This window comes from Pempheris klunzingeri, chromosome 3 (assembly GCF_042242105.1).
Source record: "Pempheris klunzingeri isolate RE-2024b chromosome 3, fPemKlu1.hap1, whole genome shotgun sequence".
Taxonomy (NCBI): domain Eukaryota; kingdom Metazoa; phylum Chordata; class Actinopteri; order Acropomatiformes; family Pempheridae; genus Pempheris; species Pempheris klunzingeri.
Genome location: NC_092014.1, coordinates 21,127,773 through 21,146,181, shown reverse-complemented (window position 1 = coordinate 21,146,181; position 18,409 = coordinate 21,127,773). Strand labels below are relative to the sequence as shown.

The following is an 18,409-nucleotide window of genomic DNA, read 5'->3' as shown; positions in this document are numbered from 1 at the left end:
GGCTACAAATGCTCTAAAAGTGCTCTTGAAAATTAAATTTTAATGTAGTGTTACAGTATCCCACCACGTTTACCATGATAATGTGTTATGAGTTCTCTGGTAAGTGCAACACCAAATATCCAGCTAACTCCTTCACCTGCCGTGTTACATTTTTTTATTTCAGGCCTCGCACAACAGAATGTTTCTATCAGTCTCCTGCAAAAGCTTCTCCAACATGCCTGCATTGGAACAGATAGGCTTTTGAGTTAATTTTTACTGTAGTTAGAGTCACACTTGGACTACTCCCCAACCAGGTTTACCACAGTTCACTGGTTTTGTTTATGCTGGGGTCTAATATGTAGAGTGCATGTTAGCAGAGGGTGCTAACGGTAGTAATACAGTACGGCTTTTCATGCAGAATTAATCCTTCATTACATCTTCCACCACTGTGTGTTGTTCCAAACTGTAGTCCGTTTTAGTGGAGGATGCGGTGAAGGTAGCGGTCAGTGTGTCCAGCGCCCTCCTGTCTTGCTACATCCAACCTCAATGAGGACGGTTTGAAGGGACTTTGGTTCTCTGGGATGTCTTTCTCAGTCGTTGGCAGCAATTCTCCCAAATTGGGCACACTGCTGGCCTCCTCATCCTCATCAGCGTAGTTGGATAATGGCTCACCAATTCTGGAAGATAGAGAAGAAACTCTGGCTTAGCTGAACGTCACAGACATACTGTACATATTATACATCTCCTTTTTTGACTTGTAAATGCGTTGTGAGTTTAGATTGTGTAAATGATAAACTTCTGACCCAATGAACATCAAATAAGCACAGTACTAGTTGTCATCATGACGTTATTTGTGTGGACAATAGCACAACGTCACAAGCGCGTCTTTACAACCATGATTCCCTTCATGTAGGCGTGGCTTTTGGAGAGCCGGTTGTTTGCCGGTTGAAGTTTTGCTGCCAGATCTCTGGCCAGAGTGTTCATCATGTTGGTCAAAGAGGGAGAGAGGAGGAGAAAAAGCCTCAAGGTGGCTGCAGCTTAAGAGCAGCACAAGTGCCATGAGCAGGAAATAGCCAGCTTACCAGCTGGACACAAGCTGAGATCTAGTCAACATCTACAGTCAAGAAAATATACTAAACTAAGACTTTAGAGCAGGTTACACAAAGCTCTATCATATGTTCAGACAGAGCTTTAATGCAGAGCATTATGCTGAAGAAGTGAGGTTAGCTGATTTTGAAACCATAGCATCACACAATGTAGCTGATGCTGATGTTTAGCTGGTATTATGTTTACTATGTTCACCATCTTCACTTAGAGGCAGACATGCTAACATTTCAGTTAATAATGGTGCTAAAAGATACAGTCAAGTCTTCCTGATTAAAACATGAATGTCTGCACCAACCAAGTTTCATGGCAATAGTTGTTGGACCGCCGAACGACTGACAGACCGACATTGCCATCTCCGGAGTCATGCTGCTTGCTTGGCTGTAAAGTTATTGCAACACACCATTTTGTTACTACTACACTGCCCTGCACACTCACACCACCATTTTACCATTCTGTGGCACTTCATTACTCCTGCAACAAATCTAATTTCGACTCTGTGAGGAATGTCGAAAGCAAAGCATGACCGTCTGTGTGTGTGTGTGTGTGTGTGTGTGTGTGTGTGTGTGTGTGGTATGCAGGGACAGGAGGACACAGTCTTGTGAGGTCATGCTGAGTTTGTTAGGCACATGACAGTTTGAGGGAGTCTGGCGTTAGACAGGACCTTGAACATTTGTATTCAACTGATTGTTTACACATGCTTAAAATGACAGTAGACAGATTATAAATAAGTCGGGAGAGAACAGAGAACCATTCTGCCACCAAGACTGAGGCATCATGGGATGTTTCACTCCTCCTTTTTTACCCCTCATCCACATATCACTTTTCACATGGTTTCTTCACTTTTTTTCTGGCCTCCTGACACTTGACGCTGGCGCTTACCTGACGTATCCTGATGGTTTGAGCCACTTGTGGTCTCGGTGTCCCTCCGCTCTGATACCGGATTTATTCCTTGCTCTGACTCGGAGCCCCACCAAGGCCTGGGCCAGCCCAGCCTCGTCCTCCATCTCCTCCCCTTCCTCCCCCCTCTCTTCCTCTGCTCCCTCAATATCTGTATCCATCCCTTGCCACACCAGCTTCGCCCGATGTTCAGCGTCTCTGTGTCCCGCTGTTCTGAACAGCCTGTGCAGCTGGTGCAGGTTGACCCCTGTAAAGATGTTGGAGCATCCAGACTTCCTGGAGCGGCGATTTGAAAGCGCCCACTGCAAAGGCACCTCAGAGGAGGTGGACGCTGGGGCCTCGGCCATGTTGCGAAGGGGGAGAACTTTCAGGTGACGATTTAAGGACAATGGGGCGATATCGGGAGGGAAATGTGAAAGGGCTGACAGGAAGGTAAGGTAAGCTGAGAAGGAAGGAAACAGAGCAAATTGATCAAACTAAAGAGATCACAGCCACAACAAAAGCCAAATCCTTCAGACACATTTCCATGGCTGCAGCCAAAAAACCTAGTCAGCTCAGCCACGCTTTCCTGTGTGATAAAGTCTTATCTCATTATGTGCAGGTCTTAAGTGCGCTCAGAGAGGTGACACATGCACAAACACACTAATGCAGGGCTGCCATTAAGGATCATTTTCCTAATCAATTTAAACTGCCAACTATTTATTAAATCAATCTATTAAACAGTGAAAAATGTCCACCACAAGTTTCCAAATCCCACTCTGACAAACTCAGAAAGACAATATTCACATGTGAGAGGTTGAAACCAGGAGATTTTTGGCATATTTGCTTTAAAGGTGACTTGAGCGATTATACTATCCTCAAAACATAATTGATTAAACATAATTTTGTGTTGATGGACCAATCGATTAACCTACACATGCTCATTTTTAAAAGTGTTGCAGACTCCTGTATCAATGAGTTCTACCTCTCTAAGAAACCTTACCCTTTCTTCAGCCTCGTTTCGTGAGCTTTTTTTGGGGAGATTTTTAACTGAACAGTACAGATATGTTGCTCTGTGGTGTTTACATCTCATTGTGAAGGACAGCCTATTATTACACACACAGCCTGGCTGCAGCACAAATAAGTGTTACATTAGTAGGCTAAGCCAACCTTAAGCCTCTTATGTTTCTGCAAGTATCTTTCAGTTTTTCTGATATATTGAAATAGCCAACAGCACCAACTCTTTCTCAAGTAATCCCCCAGTAACATTTGCATTAATTAAACTAATTCCCTAGAAACTATCCTGGCTGATGCTGTTCACAGATGTCTACTACAACATGAGAACAGGTGCAGTTTACACTATATGTAAAAATGTCTCCATACACCAGTATAATGTAGCGTGATGAGAGTGCTTACCTTGCCCTCTGGACTCTGACTGAGATCCCACCTCCCAGACAGCCTGATTACTGAACCAGCATCCAGACTACAACCTTCACGAGCTCTAATGCCGAGCCGACCCACTTCCGACAGGCGCGTCAGCAGCACGCGGCGCCGCGTGGGAAACGTAAAGGAATAATCAAAGAGTAATCCAGGAGTGACGTCAGGGCCGAGGCGCCTACGTCAGAGCAGGAGCAGGTTTGAAAACAAAGAGCATCAGTGGAGCAGATGTACTTCTCACAACTATGCTTGTTTTGCTGCAGCAGTACCTTTAGTGTCTTGGATCAGGTGTTTTAAACATCAGACTTTGTACCTGTTACTGTGTCTGTGGTTGGTTGGTTGGTTGATCAGCTTATCTCAAAGACTAATTGGTTTGGAGTGTGGCCACACATTTGGTTATCCACTATAAAAACACACACAGCACCAACCTGCTCCACACATATAGCACAGACCCCCTCCCTGTGAGCTCCCTCACTGTTTGCTGCTTTGAGTTCACAAGTCAGACTTTCCTGCTGGATACCAATGATGTTCAAACAGCATCGTGATTGCTTATAAATGAGATCAATGGAGCGAAAGCACAGGTGGACTAAAGGTGCAGCTCTCACTGCCATGTTCCCATGAGGCCTGGTGTCAGTCAGGTTGAACTAGTTGCTGCTTCTATCCGACACATGTTACCTGTTCTTCACTTATGTTAACAGGTTTAACAGATTTCTTTTGAACTAAACAGCCTTTCTGGAAATAATTGAATGATAAATAGATTCAGTCATGTGTGAATGGATATTTCTTTATAAGGATTGGCCACCAAGCGGCGCCATTTTCCATATTTACTGCAAATTATGTCTCAAAAGTATAGAATCATAGAGGCATTATAGAGGTTTGAAGAGGGTCATCATTTGAATAAATGTGGAGCTCTCTCCACAGAAAGTCAGAGCAGTGACTCTAACACAGTCTGTGACATTATGGTTTGTAGCTTCACTGCAACAATACAGGTTTACACCTCTGTGGTTATTAATGTCTGACCCCTGTGATGCTGAAGGAGCTTTAACAAACTATAAAAAGAACTGCTGCCTCTCTCGTTTTAGAGTCCCTGTCACATTCATTGTCAGTCAGTGACTGAGAATCCATAAAACAATACAATATTTTCATTTCATTTGGTCTCAAATAAATGCTGCCCCACAGAACTTTAGGCTGGACACTGAACTCATCATGGCATTGTTGTTGTTTTTTCCCTAGAGCACCTGAAGGCAGCCTAATTAAAACTAGCAGGTGTGTCAGAGCACAGCTGCTTTTAAGCACACGGATCCTAATTTAAAGGAGTATTCCGGTGATTTCTCCTTCATCAGACGCTATCAGCGGCCTGTTTGTGGTTTCTCATCCGATCATGTGCGGCCTTCTTTCCGGACTGCTGAGGGCTCGGCGGGCCACTGTTCCCAGGACGGGCCTAATGGTTCAACAACGAGCAAGATATATTCACGGCAAACCGCCTAAAGTTAACATTGGCCCTGCGGTGAGTTTAGAAATGAGTTTTCTCTGACTTTTCGGCCAGTAGCTGAAACTGTCTTGGATTTAAAGCTCTAAAAGTGTTTCTGGGAGCTTCTCTCTCTGTCATTTGGTTACCTGAAGTAACTGTGTCCTGCAGGAGTCTGTGTTTGTGCTAACTGTGCTAACTATGGTCGTCCTCGGACCCTCCTGCTGGATACTTGCCCACCTGGAAGACTACAAGTCCCGTGGCTGATGATGTGTCCCTGAAGGCATCGTTTACACTTGTTAAAGCCTGTTTGCCTGCTTTTAAAGGCACAGTTTTGTTAGCATAATAAACTATGAATTCCCCATTTCATTTTGTGTTTTTATTTATTTATTAATTTATATATATTTTAAATGAATGTATTCAGGTGCTGTTCAGCCTTGACGCCAGTAGGTGTCGGAAGCTTTCAGCGGAAGTGAAACCTCTCGCAGGCTGTATCGCTACTAAGCATCCATAACTGAGAAATCCTGATACCTCCAGGGAGTGTTTTCTTCAAATCACCGAGTCATTGCGCGGGTTTAAAGTGTCTGAAAGCACCATGAAGCCGCAGCTGTCAGGGAACAAAAAGCGCCTCTGTGTGACCCAAGCAGCCGGAGCCGAGGCTGCGCTGTCTCTGCAAGAGGAGCTTGTAGCAGCCATACACGGAGCATTTGAAGTGGCCGTGGAGATCGCAGTGCAAGAGGTGTCAAAGCTCGTAGGTCAGGTAACGGGGGATCTCTACGAGGAGATGCGACGGGAGAACGAGTCCCTCAAACAAAGGCTGCAGAGAGCCGAAGCCATGCTGGGCTCTGCGCGCATGGAGGACAGAGGTGGCAGCTCTCCTCCTGCAACAGATCAACCGTCCCGTCCTAAATACAAGCTAAAAGGTGCAAATCCCAAAGAGGGCATCGTGCACGGTTATGCCGGGGTCAGAGGTCACAGCTGTGCAGACCAGCATCCTGACGCCCAACGAAGACACGCGAGCACAAGTGAAGAGCAGAGAGCAAACGATGATGATGATGGTGTGAAGACAGAGCATGTCAGTGATGCTGCTTCAGAGGCAGAGGAAAACAATGGCTGTGCTGTTGCTTTTGATGCCCTGACTAAAGGTGTGTGGCAGTTTCTATCTCGTCTCATCCCTTTCCTACCATCACACTCACAGCAACATATAGTGGAATATAATAGTTCATGTGTGGTGCAGAGTGTTTTCACACTCTACAGACACACAAGTGTGAAATTGTGGTTACAGACACTTTATTTTTTTTTTTGTAGCTAGTTGCAAGTGTGCAGGATGGCTGAAGTGCAAAACTGTCACTTTGTTTATATCCAACATTTAAGGAGGTAATGCAATGGATGAGACTCCATAGAGTTCAGGTTTGTGCAGGTTACAAACAAAACTCCCATACACATTATGCTATAAAACACCCATTGGTGTTGCCTTGCTCACTGCATGCGTGATCTTTTTTTGTTTGCAGAAGTTGGTGAGATGTCCTGTGCAGCCCAAGGCAGCGACGCGCCACCTCTCCCCAGCAGGGATGACGAGTTCTCTTTACAGCAGGTTGCGGTAAAGCAGGAGAGGCCAGAGGAGCAGAGAGATGGTTCAGCCTGCTGTTTAGACTCGATCAAAGTGGAGAATTTTAGCTTGGAGTGTATTTCAGCGGTCCAGTCCAAAATGCTGGAGGAGTGGAAACCAGAAGTCCTGGATACTCAGAGCCAAGACTCAAACACTCCTCTGTCCTGCTCCGCACTGACTCAGGGTAAGAAGGGAAACAATCAGTGTCTGAAATGACCAAAAAATGTCCTTTTATTGCAGCGGATTATGTGGGATCGACTATTCAGATTTAGTGTCTTTCCATGTGGTTTCCCCTGGTGGGAATAGCTTCTGAAACTGAAAAAGTAGGATGAAGAAAAAACTCAAACTTGGTAACCACATCATCTAGAATGATTTCAAGCTGAAAAAGTTGTCAAACTTCCTGCAGTTTGCATGTATGATTCTTTTTTTTTTTTTTTCTTTCCTTTTCTACAGCGCTTCCTCCAAACCTGTCCACCAGCCTCCCACCGCCCACAGACCTCCCATCCCTCTCCTCAGAGCTCCCAAACATCCTCCAGCTGGCAGAACCAGCTCCCACCCCAGAAGCCCCTCCACAGGTTTATGGAGTCCACGTACGGACCAGCCGCAGCCTCGGCCACACCTTCTACGCCTGCAAGTCCTGCGGTCAGACGTTCCACCTGCCCAGCCTGCTGCGGCGGCACTACGGCCAGTGCCAGCACAAGCTCCAGCAGTGGAGTCAGCAGCCCTCAGTGGGAAGCAAGAGGACCAGACTGCAGCCTTACCCGCCGGGCTGCAGCCCCTTCCGCTGCACGGAGTGCAACCGGGAGTTCAACCGCATGGAGAACCTCAAGACTCACCTTCGCATCCACACGGGGGAGAGGCCATACACCTGCTCGGTCTGCTCCAAGTGTTTCCGTCACTCCGGGGCGCTAACCAGGCACTTCCGCATCCACACCGGAGAGAAGCCTTATATCTGCGGACAGTGTGGGAAGTCTTTCAGAAACTGTGGGGGGCTCAAATTCCATCAGCGTTCACACAGCAAGCAGCCTTAACAGAGCTAAGAGTAAAAAATTTTTTATATGACATATAAATATAACACATTATGCAATGCTCACAATATGTTTAAACTGGATCATATTAATGTAAAAAAGATTCATTTTGTGATATGACATGTCCCTTATGTACACCAGCCTGATGCAGCCTGAGGGCCTCAAGCATCGTGCTTTTCAATGCTATTAAAAGTCGCATACAGTCTTTTGAATTGTAATTCCAGGTATCCAATACAAAGATAATAGTACAAACAATATTCCCAAGCTTTGACTAGTACAAAGACGAAATGTTTCATACTTACTGGCTAAAATCAGATTTATGAGACCTTAATGTCTGACACAAATTTGTGTAACCTCAAACGATAGTCTGGCTTTTACTGCCTGTTAATAGGTGACCACTCCATGACAGGGTCTGTCCTGTCTGTGCTGTTTCTGCCTGGCCTCCCCTTTGAGATCACCAGTATCAAGCTGAGGTCAAACCATAAATGATTCTGTAACTGAAACATATTTGATCAGCCTTATTTCACTGTCTGTTCTGAAAATCAGTTTCCTCCCATTAGAAGAAAGTGATTTAGACAAAGTATAGATACTGTTGCTATGCGATCGGCCACCAAGTCAGCCTTTTAGCTACATACTGTATATGATGCCGCAGTAGTACCTCATGATATGAAATCTGTGGAACCCTGTTATTCCAAGTGCTGTTTTTTTCTAACTTGTTTTATGATTATTTAAGAAAATCAGTTTGCATATCTGATTCATGACAACCTTGTTTTTTTAAATTATTTTTTGTGTATCCAATGTACCTAAATATGTATCTTATTTTGACTACATAATTTAATTTGATCAATAAAAATTTTGGAAATCTCTCAGAAAGTGGGCAACATCTGTAACCCTTGGTGTATTGTACCAAGATTAATTTTATTTAAATTTTATAGGTACGAAGTACATTTACTCGTGTCACTGATACCAGATGTCCTGAGTTAGACAGCACTCAGATCAGTAGAGAACATATGACTTCAGATTGCCAGTAGAGGCCGACAAAGATCATATATATATTATATCACTACAAAAGCCTGTGTTATTACAGGAGGAAGAAAAAATTGAGGTTTCAGTTGTAGTTCACAAGACATCACTGTCACAAACATTTGTTCCAAAAATCTGCATCATCAGCCTAGATGTGCTGTAAAGACAGAAAACAAGTTAAATACACTCAAATGGCACACAGTGGCAGAATGTGTCCACTGCTGCCACAGTTTGGCTCGGAGGTAACGCGCACACTAAATATGTGCATCAGGATGTAGTCAGACACAAATAGCCCGTTGCTGATGGAGCTTTAGATGATGGGGTACTTATGCAACTCCTGAAGCAGCATAACAGTTTCATTAAGGCTTAATTAAACCATTCCAGCATCTCAGGAGATCCCATCAACACCCTTCACACCCTACCTGTCTGTCGACTCAGTAGTTTTAATGAGGAAATAGAGGCTGTGTGTGTGTGTGTGTGTGTGTGTGTGTGTGTGTGTGTGTGTGTGTGTGTGTGTGTGTGTGTCTTTTTAAATGGCTAAATTTTCCACTGAATTGAAAACACTAAGGATCATTGAACAGCACATCAGAGGTTCTGCAGTTGGGTAGCTGTTTACTTCTGGCTACTCTTCTCTATCTCCATCAATAATATTTCTTTATTCCCTGTTCTCTCTTCTGTTTGTGTTTCATCACTGTCTCTCTTTGTTGCTCCCTGTCTGTGTGCTCTGGTGAGAAAACAAAGCACCAAATTCCTGCAGAGAATACAAAGGTCATTAAAAGGCCACAGCTTCTGTCCCGGGGAGGAAGAACTGCACTGAGTGAGCACTTTAACTGATGACTTTTACTTTAAATCTCAGAGGCACTCCACCCCAAACCTATATTCTGACTGTCAAATGCTCATCTTTGCTAATTGCACTTAGCCTAAATAATAATAATAATAATAATAATAATAATAATAATAATAATAATGTAAGTATTAAAGTTATATATAACATCAAATATAACACTTATGTAATTCAAAGCAGGTAGGGGGTTTATGTCTAAAAACATGGCTTTTAGTTCAGTTTTCATTTTAGTTGTAGGCTTACATAAGACTCTGCATGGCCATTTTGATTTACTTTTCAACACAATCTATGTGTCCGTCCTCCACACTGAAAGGAAAGCTGACAAACTGACATTTTGGATTTCAGTCCTGCAGCTGGAGATCATCCTACTCTGCGATCGATTATGTCAGACATAGGATCCCTTTCTACCATCAATTAATCGGCCTGGATTAAACGAGGAAGCGGACGACCTCAGAGCTACGCGGAGCTAACTAAACTAGCGGGGACGAGCGGCCAGTCCGCGAACAAAATAACCGTATTTCCCGTCGGTTTTCTGCGCTGACAACTTGACAGTTTTACAAACCGCCTCGTTTCGACGGGTTGATGGTCACGCAGGGCGGCGGGCCGCTGTCATGTTGACCGGGCCGGTTGAATTTGGAGGCGCTTCCTTCCTCCAGGCTGATGATGTCGGTGGGACTCGCTAGTTAACGCCTGAGCTGCTGCTGCTGCTGCTGCTGCTTCATAAGTTTGCTGCTGTTGGACTCTCAGCCCGGGGTGAGTTATCTCCCTCATGCCCGGCAGACAGTGTTAGCTGGGCTGAAGTAACAACAATATATTGATAGTGTCCTTCTGTTAGCAAACAAGTGAACTTTCCTGTTTGACAGCGTCCCGCAGGCCACAGTAATCGGCGCTGATTTGAGGAGATGCTGCCTGTAGTAGGTGCTCCTTTCTGTGCTCACGGTCACAGTGAGTGGGCTCAGTTTACAGTAGTGCAAGAGGAGGAAGGTCAGTGATGGAGAGCACTAGAGTAAAACACTCATGCAGTTCCAGGTTATCATTACTGGTACTGAACATTAAGTACTCAAGCAAAAGCCCAAGTTATACAGACTATATGTACGTACCTGTAAAGATCACCTAATATTATAAATGAAATGCACTAATCCCATGCTCATTCTGCGATCCTCACAATGAATTTACAATGTGCCTTTTCATCAGATTACTTTTGAGGAAGTAAAAGTTCAAATAAACTCATGACCCTACACTCCTGACTGGGCCAGAACAGGCACACAATGTTACTTCTCTACATTAATTTCACAGGATTGCAGTTGTAAGAATATTTATGATGTATTCACTCCACAAAGGCATAACGCTATATTACAGCACCAGCAGTAGCTTTTCTGAGATGCTATCCGTTGCTGAAAATGAGAGTAACCTGACACTAGGTTGTAAAGCCTTTTGAGCTGCTCTCTTCTCTGGCTGGAGGTTTGAAGTGTGCTGCGCTTCTGTTAGGGTGTGGTCTAAAACCTGACCAGCACACTGCTGGCTGGGGCGTGGTTTCCACAAACGGATGCATGCCGCTTTTACTCATGTGAACTGTCATGCTCTTTGCCGTATCAACAGCATCACTGGCCTGATAGCAGACTTTAACGCTGAATCGTTTCACTTAACTTGCCATCAAAATTGCAGATGTGAGTGTGATCGAGATACCTGTTTTGACCGGGTCCAGAGTATTTTTCTTTAGGAGGTTGTGACATTAGCGAGTCTGGGATCTTTTTGCCTGTCCTGAATCCCGCCTGCTTTCTTTTCGTCTCTCTGTACAGGAATGACAATGCACGGTGTGCCCCAGGACCCCTCACAGGGTGCTGGAGAAGTGGGGGAGCTGGTACACACGTTATCTAAAGAGACCCCCGGGTCTCCAGATGTCTCTGAGCTGGGGAGCCCGCGGTGCACACCAAACTTTGACCTCCTCAACATGGTGGTGTCCTATAAGAGAATGGTTCTGTTTCTAGAACCAGTTACAGATGCAGTGGAGCTGACCCGCTTCCTGCTCGGGTGTGTATGTGTGTTTGAGCATCACGTGTAATAAATACTTTAGATCTTGCGTGGTAATGGCAGGCAGTCATATTAGTATCTGAGAATTCAATGTTACATGCTCTTATTATCCCTCAGATGGAAAATGCCCGTGTGCTCTCTGCTTGTCTGTGTGTTCCTCAATGTCTTCCTCTGCACTGTTAATGAAGGTAACATGAAGCATTAGACATTAATATTGATCCAGCTTTTGTTTGGTGTTTTAAAAGATGCCTGAATAATGTATTAACTTGCTGTTGTGTGTGCCTCTGTGGTATCAGTGGGTTGGTTCACCGTAGGTTTGGTGGCACTGTCGTTGCCAGCTGCCCTGGGATACCTGCAGGACAGGTGTGGGGGCAGAGCCTCAGAAGCTGAGCTCCAGAGGAGGCGCTACCACGCTGTGCACCGCAGGGACCTGCAGACGGTGCATCTCACCAAGCAGGAGGCCATGCTGGAAGTCAAAGACTTGTAAGGCGGACACTGCAGGGGGTGGGGTTATGTGCTGCAGGGCTGCAATTTAAATTGATTTTCATTCGCAATTAATCTTCTGATTATTTTCTGGATCAATTGTTGAGTCTATAAAATGTCAGCAAATAATAATAAAAAAAAAAGTCCTGTAAAAGTGCATTGGTTTACCAGACCAACATTCCAAAACCAAAAAATATTGAAAAAAATATTCCTGTTACTACAACATAAGACACAAAAGCAGCAATCCATCACATTTGAGAGGCTGGAACTTGTTAATATTTGGTATAATGGCTTGAAAGATTACTTAATTAATTGATTATAGTGCGCACTTGTCTTTGAGTGTAATCCAGAAAACTGGTTCTTCATATGCAAAGCTGTTTAAAAAAATTGGCTGCACATGACAAATATGTATAAACAAAACACAGGTGTGCTTGTGGTCACAGACTCCACTGGATCCCTCTACACTATTATAAATAGCAATACTGATAATGAAATGATCAGTTAGTTTGGAACAGGTTTACACTGTGTGGTTTTTACCTACATGTCGCATATATACGTGACATTTGCACATGGTATTTGTTCACACAGGGGCTGAAGTGTGTTTTTGTTCTCACAGTGTTTGTGCTTGTGGGTGTGCTCGTGTTTCTTGCCTTCACCAGGTTGAAGCACCTGGATGACATGCTGTCGTCTGCCTGCCTGTCAGCAGAGGCTATTTACAAGGTCCTGTACTGGGACAGCCACACCAAGTCATCAAGGTCTGCATCCACACACACACACACACACACACACACACACACACACACACACACACACACACACACACACACACACACACACACACACACACACACACACACACACACACACACACACACCTGGCGCAGTATAACCTGTAGTTGAATGGTCACTATTGAGCAGCTGAACTCAACTACAGTTCTGCTCATGGAGTACGTCTCATCAGATCTGTTCCTGATACTGAATAATAATGATAAGAAATGTAAACATCATTTTGTGACTGGTCTGTGCTCTTTAGTATGTTATTTGGAATTGTAGACACATTTTTGTTAGAAAAATCCATGTAAACAGTTTAATAATCAGCATTAAATGTCAGCTCACTTATGGTAAAGACATACAGGCTGTCAGTTAAGCGGAAGCTCTGTTGTTTATCTCCCTCCAGGTTCTACGGAGGGGTGATGATATTGATGTGTCTGCTCTACGCCGTCCCTGTGGGCTGGATGCTCGCTGGGCTCAACACCGCCGTCTTCCTGTGGAACAGAGACTTCTGCAGAGGTTAGTTTATCGTGCGGAGGGTAAACATTACACACAAGTCATTTAAGAAGAAAAGCTGAAGTAAACTGCTGTTTCTCCTGTGGTTCCAGTTTTGTTGGACCTCAGGAAGCTGTTCTACATGGGCCAGGCCCAGACCTCAGAGGGGGTGTGTGAAGAGCAGGATCAGGGCCACTTGTTGGACAGGACCCCCACACCAACTAGTCTGGAGGTGAGGAGGAGGAGCATGGTGGAGAGTAGTGCACATGGCTTTGAGCACTGAAGGATTTAGTGGTTGTGATGTACATTAAAGCCAAGCATGGCTGTAAGCTTCTTATCCAGTTGATCCCACGCTCTCTATGCATTTGACTAATGCAAATCCATGCACAGATCTGCTGCGCCCATCCACACAGCCATTTTTTATAGTTTCTGGTTCATAACAAGGCCACGGTGAAGCGCAGTTGGTCATCCCACAGTTCATAACATCCTCCTGTCACCGCCTTGGTCAGTCATAGCGCAACCCCCATCTGAGGTGCTGATCCTGGGTCCACCAGGGTCTCAGGAGCTGCCCGGATTTACAGCCCAGTATTAATATATTAGTGTATGTGTGTGTGCTTAATGACAGGACCTGTCTCCTGGCAGTGTGGAGGAAGCTGAGGAGGCAGAGCCTGATGATGAATTCAAGGATGCCATTGAGGTAAATACTTCTCTAAACTTGTACAATTCTACACTTTATTTTTTCACATATAATTTTTCCCCCCTGAGTCTGTACTCCCTCGCTTTATTGTTGCAACTCTATGAGTTTTTTTCCTCTTCTGGCTACATTTACTTCTTCCCAATGATATTAGATAAATGTTATATTTGGCTTGAAATATGTGGAAAGTAAATTGACAATTGAATGTGACAGGTAGACTTAAGTCGAGGTGTAGAGATACCTCAGGGTTTTTACATTGGTTGCAAAAGTGATTATTGATGCTTTTTCACTATGGGATGTTATGTGTGGACTGATGGCCGAAAAGCGGAATATAATCCATTTAAAATTAAATCTATAACAGAACACAGTGCACAACAAGTGACAGAATGACCGCTATGTGTAGTAGATGTGACTGAAAAACAGTCTGCTTTAGACATTTGAATCTTGATTGTTGGAGCTTACCATCACTATGTGAAAAAAGTCCTCCTCATGACGTATGCCCTGTTACTTCCTGTTTTTTCCTCTGCTGTCCTCTGAACTCAGGAGCATTCAATGTCCCTACAGGTAAGTGCTGCTCCCCCCCCCCCCCCCCCCGATTGGCAAAGGCTAGCGCACTGCCACACAGTTAACTCGCACCATGAACTACTTGACACTTGAACAAAGACTCCATGCGCTGTAAGCTGGTGACCCTTGCGGTGCACTTCTTGCTTTGCCCTTTGAAGCATGGTTTTGGGTCTGTTCTTGTGCAATCACACTGAATGTCAGTGTTTGTAGATAACATTGTTCTCATGTGTCGTTCTGCCTCCTGACAAGGAAACCCCATTGGTCTTAGTGGTAAGTAGATTTCATAGTGCCTTCAACCCCATCCATCCATTCTCTTTGCTCAAGTCATATGATAAATGTGAAATGATCAGGTCCATAATTGTTGTCTCCAATAATCTCATCATCCAGGGAGCTCATTCATTTCGAGTCAGCATGACTGTCATTGTTCACGAGCCACATCGCATAAGTGAAATCAGCTTTTCCTTCCTCAAACCATTTAGGAAATTAAATGGTCTCATTAATAATCCAACAACACATATAATTTAGAGTTTCAGATCAACAGGCTTGTTTTTCAGTGTAGTTGTTGCCTTTTTCAAATTGGCTGTCTGCTGCTCAACACAACAATCAGAACAAGTTATTCTGTTCCCTGTTTGTTGATGGTGGATGGTTTTCTTTGGCCAGAACAATCCTCCCCTCCTCCTCTTCTTTGCTCTCTTACTCCCTGGTCCTCTTGTGCCATCTTAACTTGTAGTTGTGCCATTCAGTGGATGAGGTTGCACTGGTTGACACGCCATTGGTTTCCAGAAAGTGGGGAATAGACCTTTTTTAACAAGTCTTATTCGGGGAATATGTAGGTAGATGTAGAGATATAAATGCGGGCAGGGATGGAGGTATAAACAGTGCGTATCATATCTTTTTATCGTCAGCATTACCAGAATATGACAAGGCAAATAGTTTCTACCGCAGCTCTTTAGGTTTGGTGTCTTTATGTTTGGCAGGTAGATGATGTACAGCTGTATTGGCATGCATGCAAGTATTTTAAATCTTGGTCTATCTGGCTAGTAGACCCAGAATTTGCCATCACTATGCTTGATTTATTTGCCAAACATCTATTAGTCAAATTGCTACAATGAATTTGCTCCAGTTTAGCCCTACTGTTCAGCTTGGCTCTGTTTCTTGGCCAGATTTTCATTCTCCAAGAGACAAACTCCACTCACTAAAGCTCAGATAGTACATAACTGCCTTTTCTCTTTGTCCACCCCCCTCCTCCCTCTGCCTCAGGAGGATGACGATGGGCCTCTAGGAGCTCCTGAGTATGACACCATCTCCGAAAATGGTCTCTTGAGCCGCAACGAACCAATACGCAGCAAGGTGTCCAAACTGACAGAGAAACTGCGTAAACGTTACCCCACCACCAGCACAGGTCAGTCTGCTCTGACTCATCCACTGGTTCATTTCCACTTATGACACCTCAGTGATGACAGAGGGATCTCTCTGAGGTCTGTCTCACATCTTAGTTCTGAAGAGATGCATTTTATTTTACATCTCATAACAGTATTTGTCTCTCTGTCTTTTCCTCCAAAGGCAACTGTTCTAGCTGCAATGCGGTCTTTTCAGTGCTGAAGAAAAGGGTGAGACTGAAAACTTGTGACAAGAATTGGGGATATATTTAGGCATCCCTTCATCATCATATTTAATCTTGTCCTACTGTTCTACTGGCACGAGTTTCACCACAATGTCTCTCTTCGTGTTGCAGAGGAACTGCAGTAACTGTGGCAACAGCTTCTGCTCCAGATGCTGCTCCTTCAAAGTGCTGAGATCTTGCATGGGGGCCACAGGTCAGGAAACTTTTAAAAATGAGATCATTGTAACATTTCATTGTGAGACATACTGATAAAATTGTATGACAGTTAATGTTACTCATCTGTTCTTTCACTTATGATCTTATGCTCTTACTGTTTCAGCTCCAGAAGCCCAGAGAGAGACTGTGTTTGTTTGTGCTGCCTGTAATTCCTCTCTCATCAAGTTACAGTGACATGGCATGTCAGTCCTGTCTCCCAGCGGCCAGCTGGAGGTCTTTCACTGTTTGCCCCCGAGCCCTGCTCCAAAATACTGAAACCCTCGCACATGCCCTGGTTTTTAAGTTAAGGCTCTTCTGTCGAGATACCTCCCCTTTTGTCCCGCTCCCCCTGTGCCTTTAAGAGTCACATCCTTCCTTAGCTACTCATGTTGCCTACCGAACTTCTACTGTAGTATGTTTAATATTTCCTGTTTCAACTCTCAATTAAGAACTGGACTTTATGAATTAGTGAGACATTCTACAAAGCACAATGGCTCCAGAATCAAAGGACCTTTTCCCTTTGCTGAGCAGAGGGAGGTGTAAGTGTGCAGGGTGGAGGCCAGGATTGGGCTGGTGGTGTCGGGTAGGCTGCCACGAGAGGACTTTACTGTACGAACAAGACTGAGACTGTATAAATCTGGCATGTATGCAGATCAATAATGAATACGACTGTGTGAGCAAAGGCTGGCAGTGTGAGCTTTGGTTTGTTCAAACGAACAAAATAATGGATGTACGACCAAATGAAGCTCTACATGTGACTTTGATTGCCACAGTGTGTGCAGGCCCGCCAGCCAAACTAACCAGAAGTTTTGCCAGGTACCTGCAGCCGGTCAGCAATGTCATGTGATGAGTTGTGGGTTTCTCCGAGTCTTTGGGGACAGTATTTCTGGCTTACTACTTGTTGGTATGCACAGTGTTTACCGTTCCTGGGCATCTGCTCAGAGAGTCATATTCAAGAGCATTTTGAGCCAAGTTTGATTTTTGGATGCAGTTCTGCCACTGAAATGGTGGAAAACAATGGTAAGCTCTGTGGTAGTAAACTGAATTACAATAAATGAATCGCATTACATTTGTTGACAGGTTGTCAGTGATGGACTTCTGGTCGGCAGGGAGTGAAGCTTTGTGAAAATCAAATCGTGCGTTATTTTCCCTGTGCTGACATGTCAGATTTTTGGAGTAGAGCAACAGCCTGTGAGTCAAAAACCTGCCAGAGGCCCCTGGAGCCTGTGCTTTTCCTCTAACTGGATCAAAGTCGACCCTACTGGATTAAAGTTGTTTAAATGAACTCAGCGACCAGCTGAAATTGTCATCAGAGCCTCACACTCTTGCAAGCAGGACTTAAAAGAATTGACGTGGAGGCAGTGTAACCCAACTGGTTGTAAATTTGTTTTTATCACAATTCAGACACAGATGATTGTAACTGTTTGCTTTGCTTTTATTGTAATCATATATAAACTGTCAGTATAAATTGTTCTACTATATCTAATATATTTAACTTAAAACTCCAAGTGCAAGTTATTATTTTCCCCAATGATTTATTCTGTATACATTGCCCTTATTTTATGGACGAGATATGCCGCTATTGAAATAAACTGTGTGATGAATTGATTAACTTTAAGTCGTGAGTGGTTAGTAGTTTTTTGGTCTTTTTCATTTGGAAAATTCTCGCAGGCTCTGCTGATATCTTTGCTTTAGTAGTATGGAAACAATGACTGGCAATAATAAAAACATTTAGAAGCAACATAGTACCCAATTGTAACCACTGCTTTTTTAATTTAGGTGTCTGACTTTAACCAATGCAACTTGATTTTTGAACTTTATTAATCCAAATTTACCAATTTGAGCAACATGAATAGACATATTTTTTCTTGGTTTGTGAACCCTAAAAAACTCATAAGATTTCAACTCTGAAAATAAGCCTTTTGTCATGATTAAACATGTTTCCAGTTTTAAGATTTCTAACATTAAAATCATTAAAGCTGCAATAATCAATGCTTTTATATGAGCAATGAATCCAATGACTGCATGATGGCTCGTAGTGACAAACTATTTTGCATTTTAGTGTCTTTCAGCTCATTTTTTGGGTTTAACTGCCTACAACTTATCAACACTGTTACCAGACACATCCAGCAGGCAACTATTCCCAAAATAAAAACACCTGATAAACCCACTGTACAGGAC

General features: G+C 43.8%; 3 protein-coding genes across 3 annotated transcripts; 2 read left to right on the top strand and 1 right to left on the bottom strand.

Moving 5' to 3' along the window:
- Window positions 1–437: 437 nt before the first annotated feature.
- Window positions 438–2,330, bottom strand: avpi1 (arginine vasopressin induced 1). The gene is made up of 2 exons (XM_070828484.1): window positions 1,966–2,330; window positions 438–656 (listed from the first exon to the last, which is right to left on the bottom strand). The coding sequence occupies exons 1-2, from the start codon at window positions 2,328–2,330 to the stop codon at window positions 455–457; spliced, it is 567 nt and encodes a 188-aa protein (XP_070684585.1). The 3' UTR covers window positions 438–454.
- Window positions 2,331–5,462: 3,132 nt separating this feature from the next.
- LOC139199414 (uncharacterized) lies at window positions 5,463–8,181 on the top strand. The gene is made up of 3 exons (XM_070828480.1): window positions 5,463–6,012; window positions 6,379–6,660; window positions 6,930–8,181. The coding sequence occupies exons 1-3, from the start codon at window positions 5,463–5,465 to the stop codon at window positions 7,505–7,507; spliced, it is 1,410 nt and encodes a 469-aa protein (XP_070684581.1). The 3' UTR covers window positions 7,508–8,181.
- A 1,626-nt stretch (window positions 8,182–9,807) lies between these two features.
- Window positions 9,808–17,819, top strand: zfyve27 (zinc finger, FYVE domain containing 27). The gene is made up of 12 exons (XM_070827994.1): window positions 9,808–10,124; window positions 11,171–11,402; window positions 11,520–11,590; window positions 11,699–11,885; window positions 12,545–12,640; window positions 13,063–13,175; window positions 13,265–13,383; window positions 13,777–13,848; window positions 15,670–15,811; window positions 15,973–16,019; window positions 16,145–16,226; window positions 16,353–17,819. The coding sequence occupies exons 2-12, from the start codon at window positions 11,173–11,175 to the stop codon at window positions 16,421–16,423; spliced, it is 1,230 nt and encodes a 409-aa protein (XP_070684095.1). The 5' UTR covers window positions 9,808–10,124; window positions 11,171–11,172; the 3' UTR covers window positions 16,424–17,819.
- Window positions 17,820–18,409: the final 590 nt, after the last annotated feature.

Bases quoted from the DNA above. Each gene is read 5' to 3' on its own strand.
- avpi1 (XM_070828484.1), bottom strand. From the start codon at position 2,330: ATGGCCGAGGCCCCAGCGTCCACCTCCTCTGAGGTGCCTTTGCAGTGG. The intron at 657-1,965 runs GTAAGCGCCAGC...TCTATCTTCCAG, and splicing joins AAACCATCAGGATACGTCAG to AATTGGTGAGCCATTATCCA.
- LOC139199414 (XM_070828480.1), top strand. From the start codon at position 5,463: ATGAAGCCGCAGCTGTCAGGGAACAAAAAGCGCCTCTGTGTGACCCAA. The intron at 6,013-6,378 runs GTGTGTGGCAGT...TTTTGTTTGCAG, and splicing joins TTTTGATGCCCTGACTAAAG to AAGTTGGTGAGATGTCCTGT. The intron at 6,661-6,929 runs GTAAGAAGGGAA...CCTTTTCTACAG, and splicing joins CTGCTCCGCACTGACTCAGG to CGCTTCCTCCAAACCTGTCC.
- zfyve27 (XM_070827994.1), top strand. From the start codon at position 11,173: ATGACAATGCACGGTGTGCCCCAGGACCCCTCACAGGGTGCTGGAGAA. The intron at 11,591-11,698 runs GTAACATGAAGC...CTGTGGTATCAG, and splicing joins CCTCTGCACTGTTAATGAAG to TGGGTTGGTTCACCGTAGGT. The intron at 15,812-15,972 runs GTCAGTCTGCTC...TTTCCTCCAAAG, and splicing joins TTACCCCACCACCAGCACAG to GCAACTGTTCTAGCTGCAAT.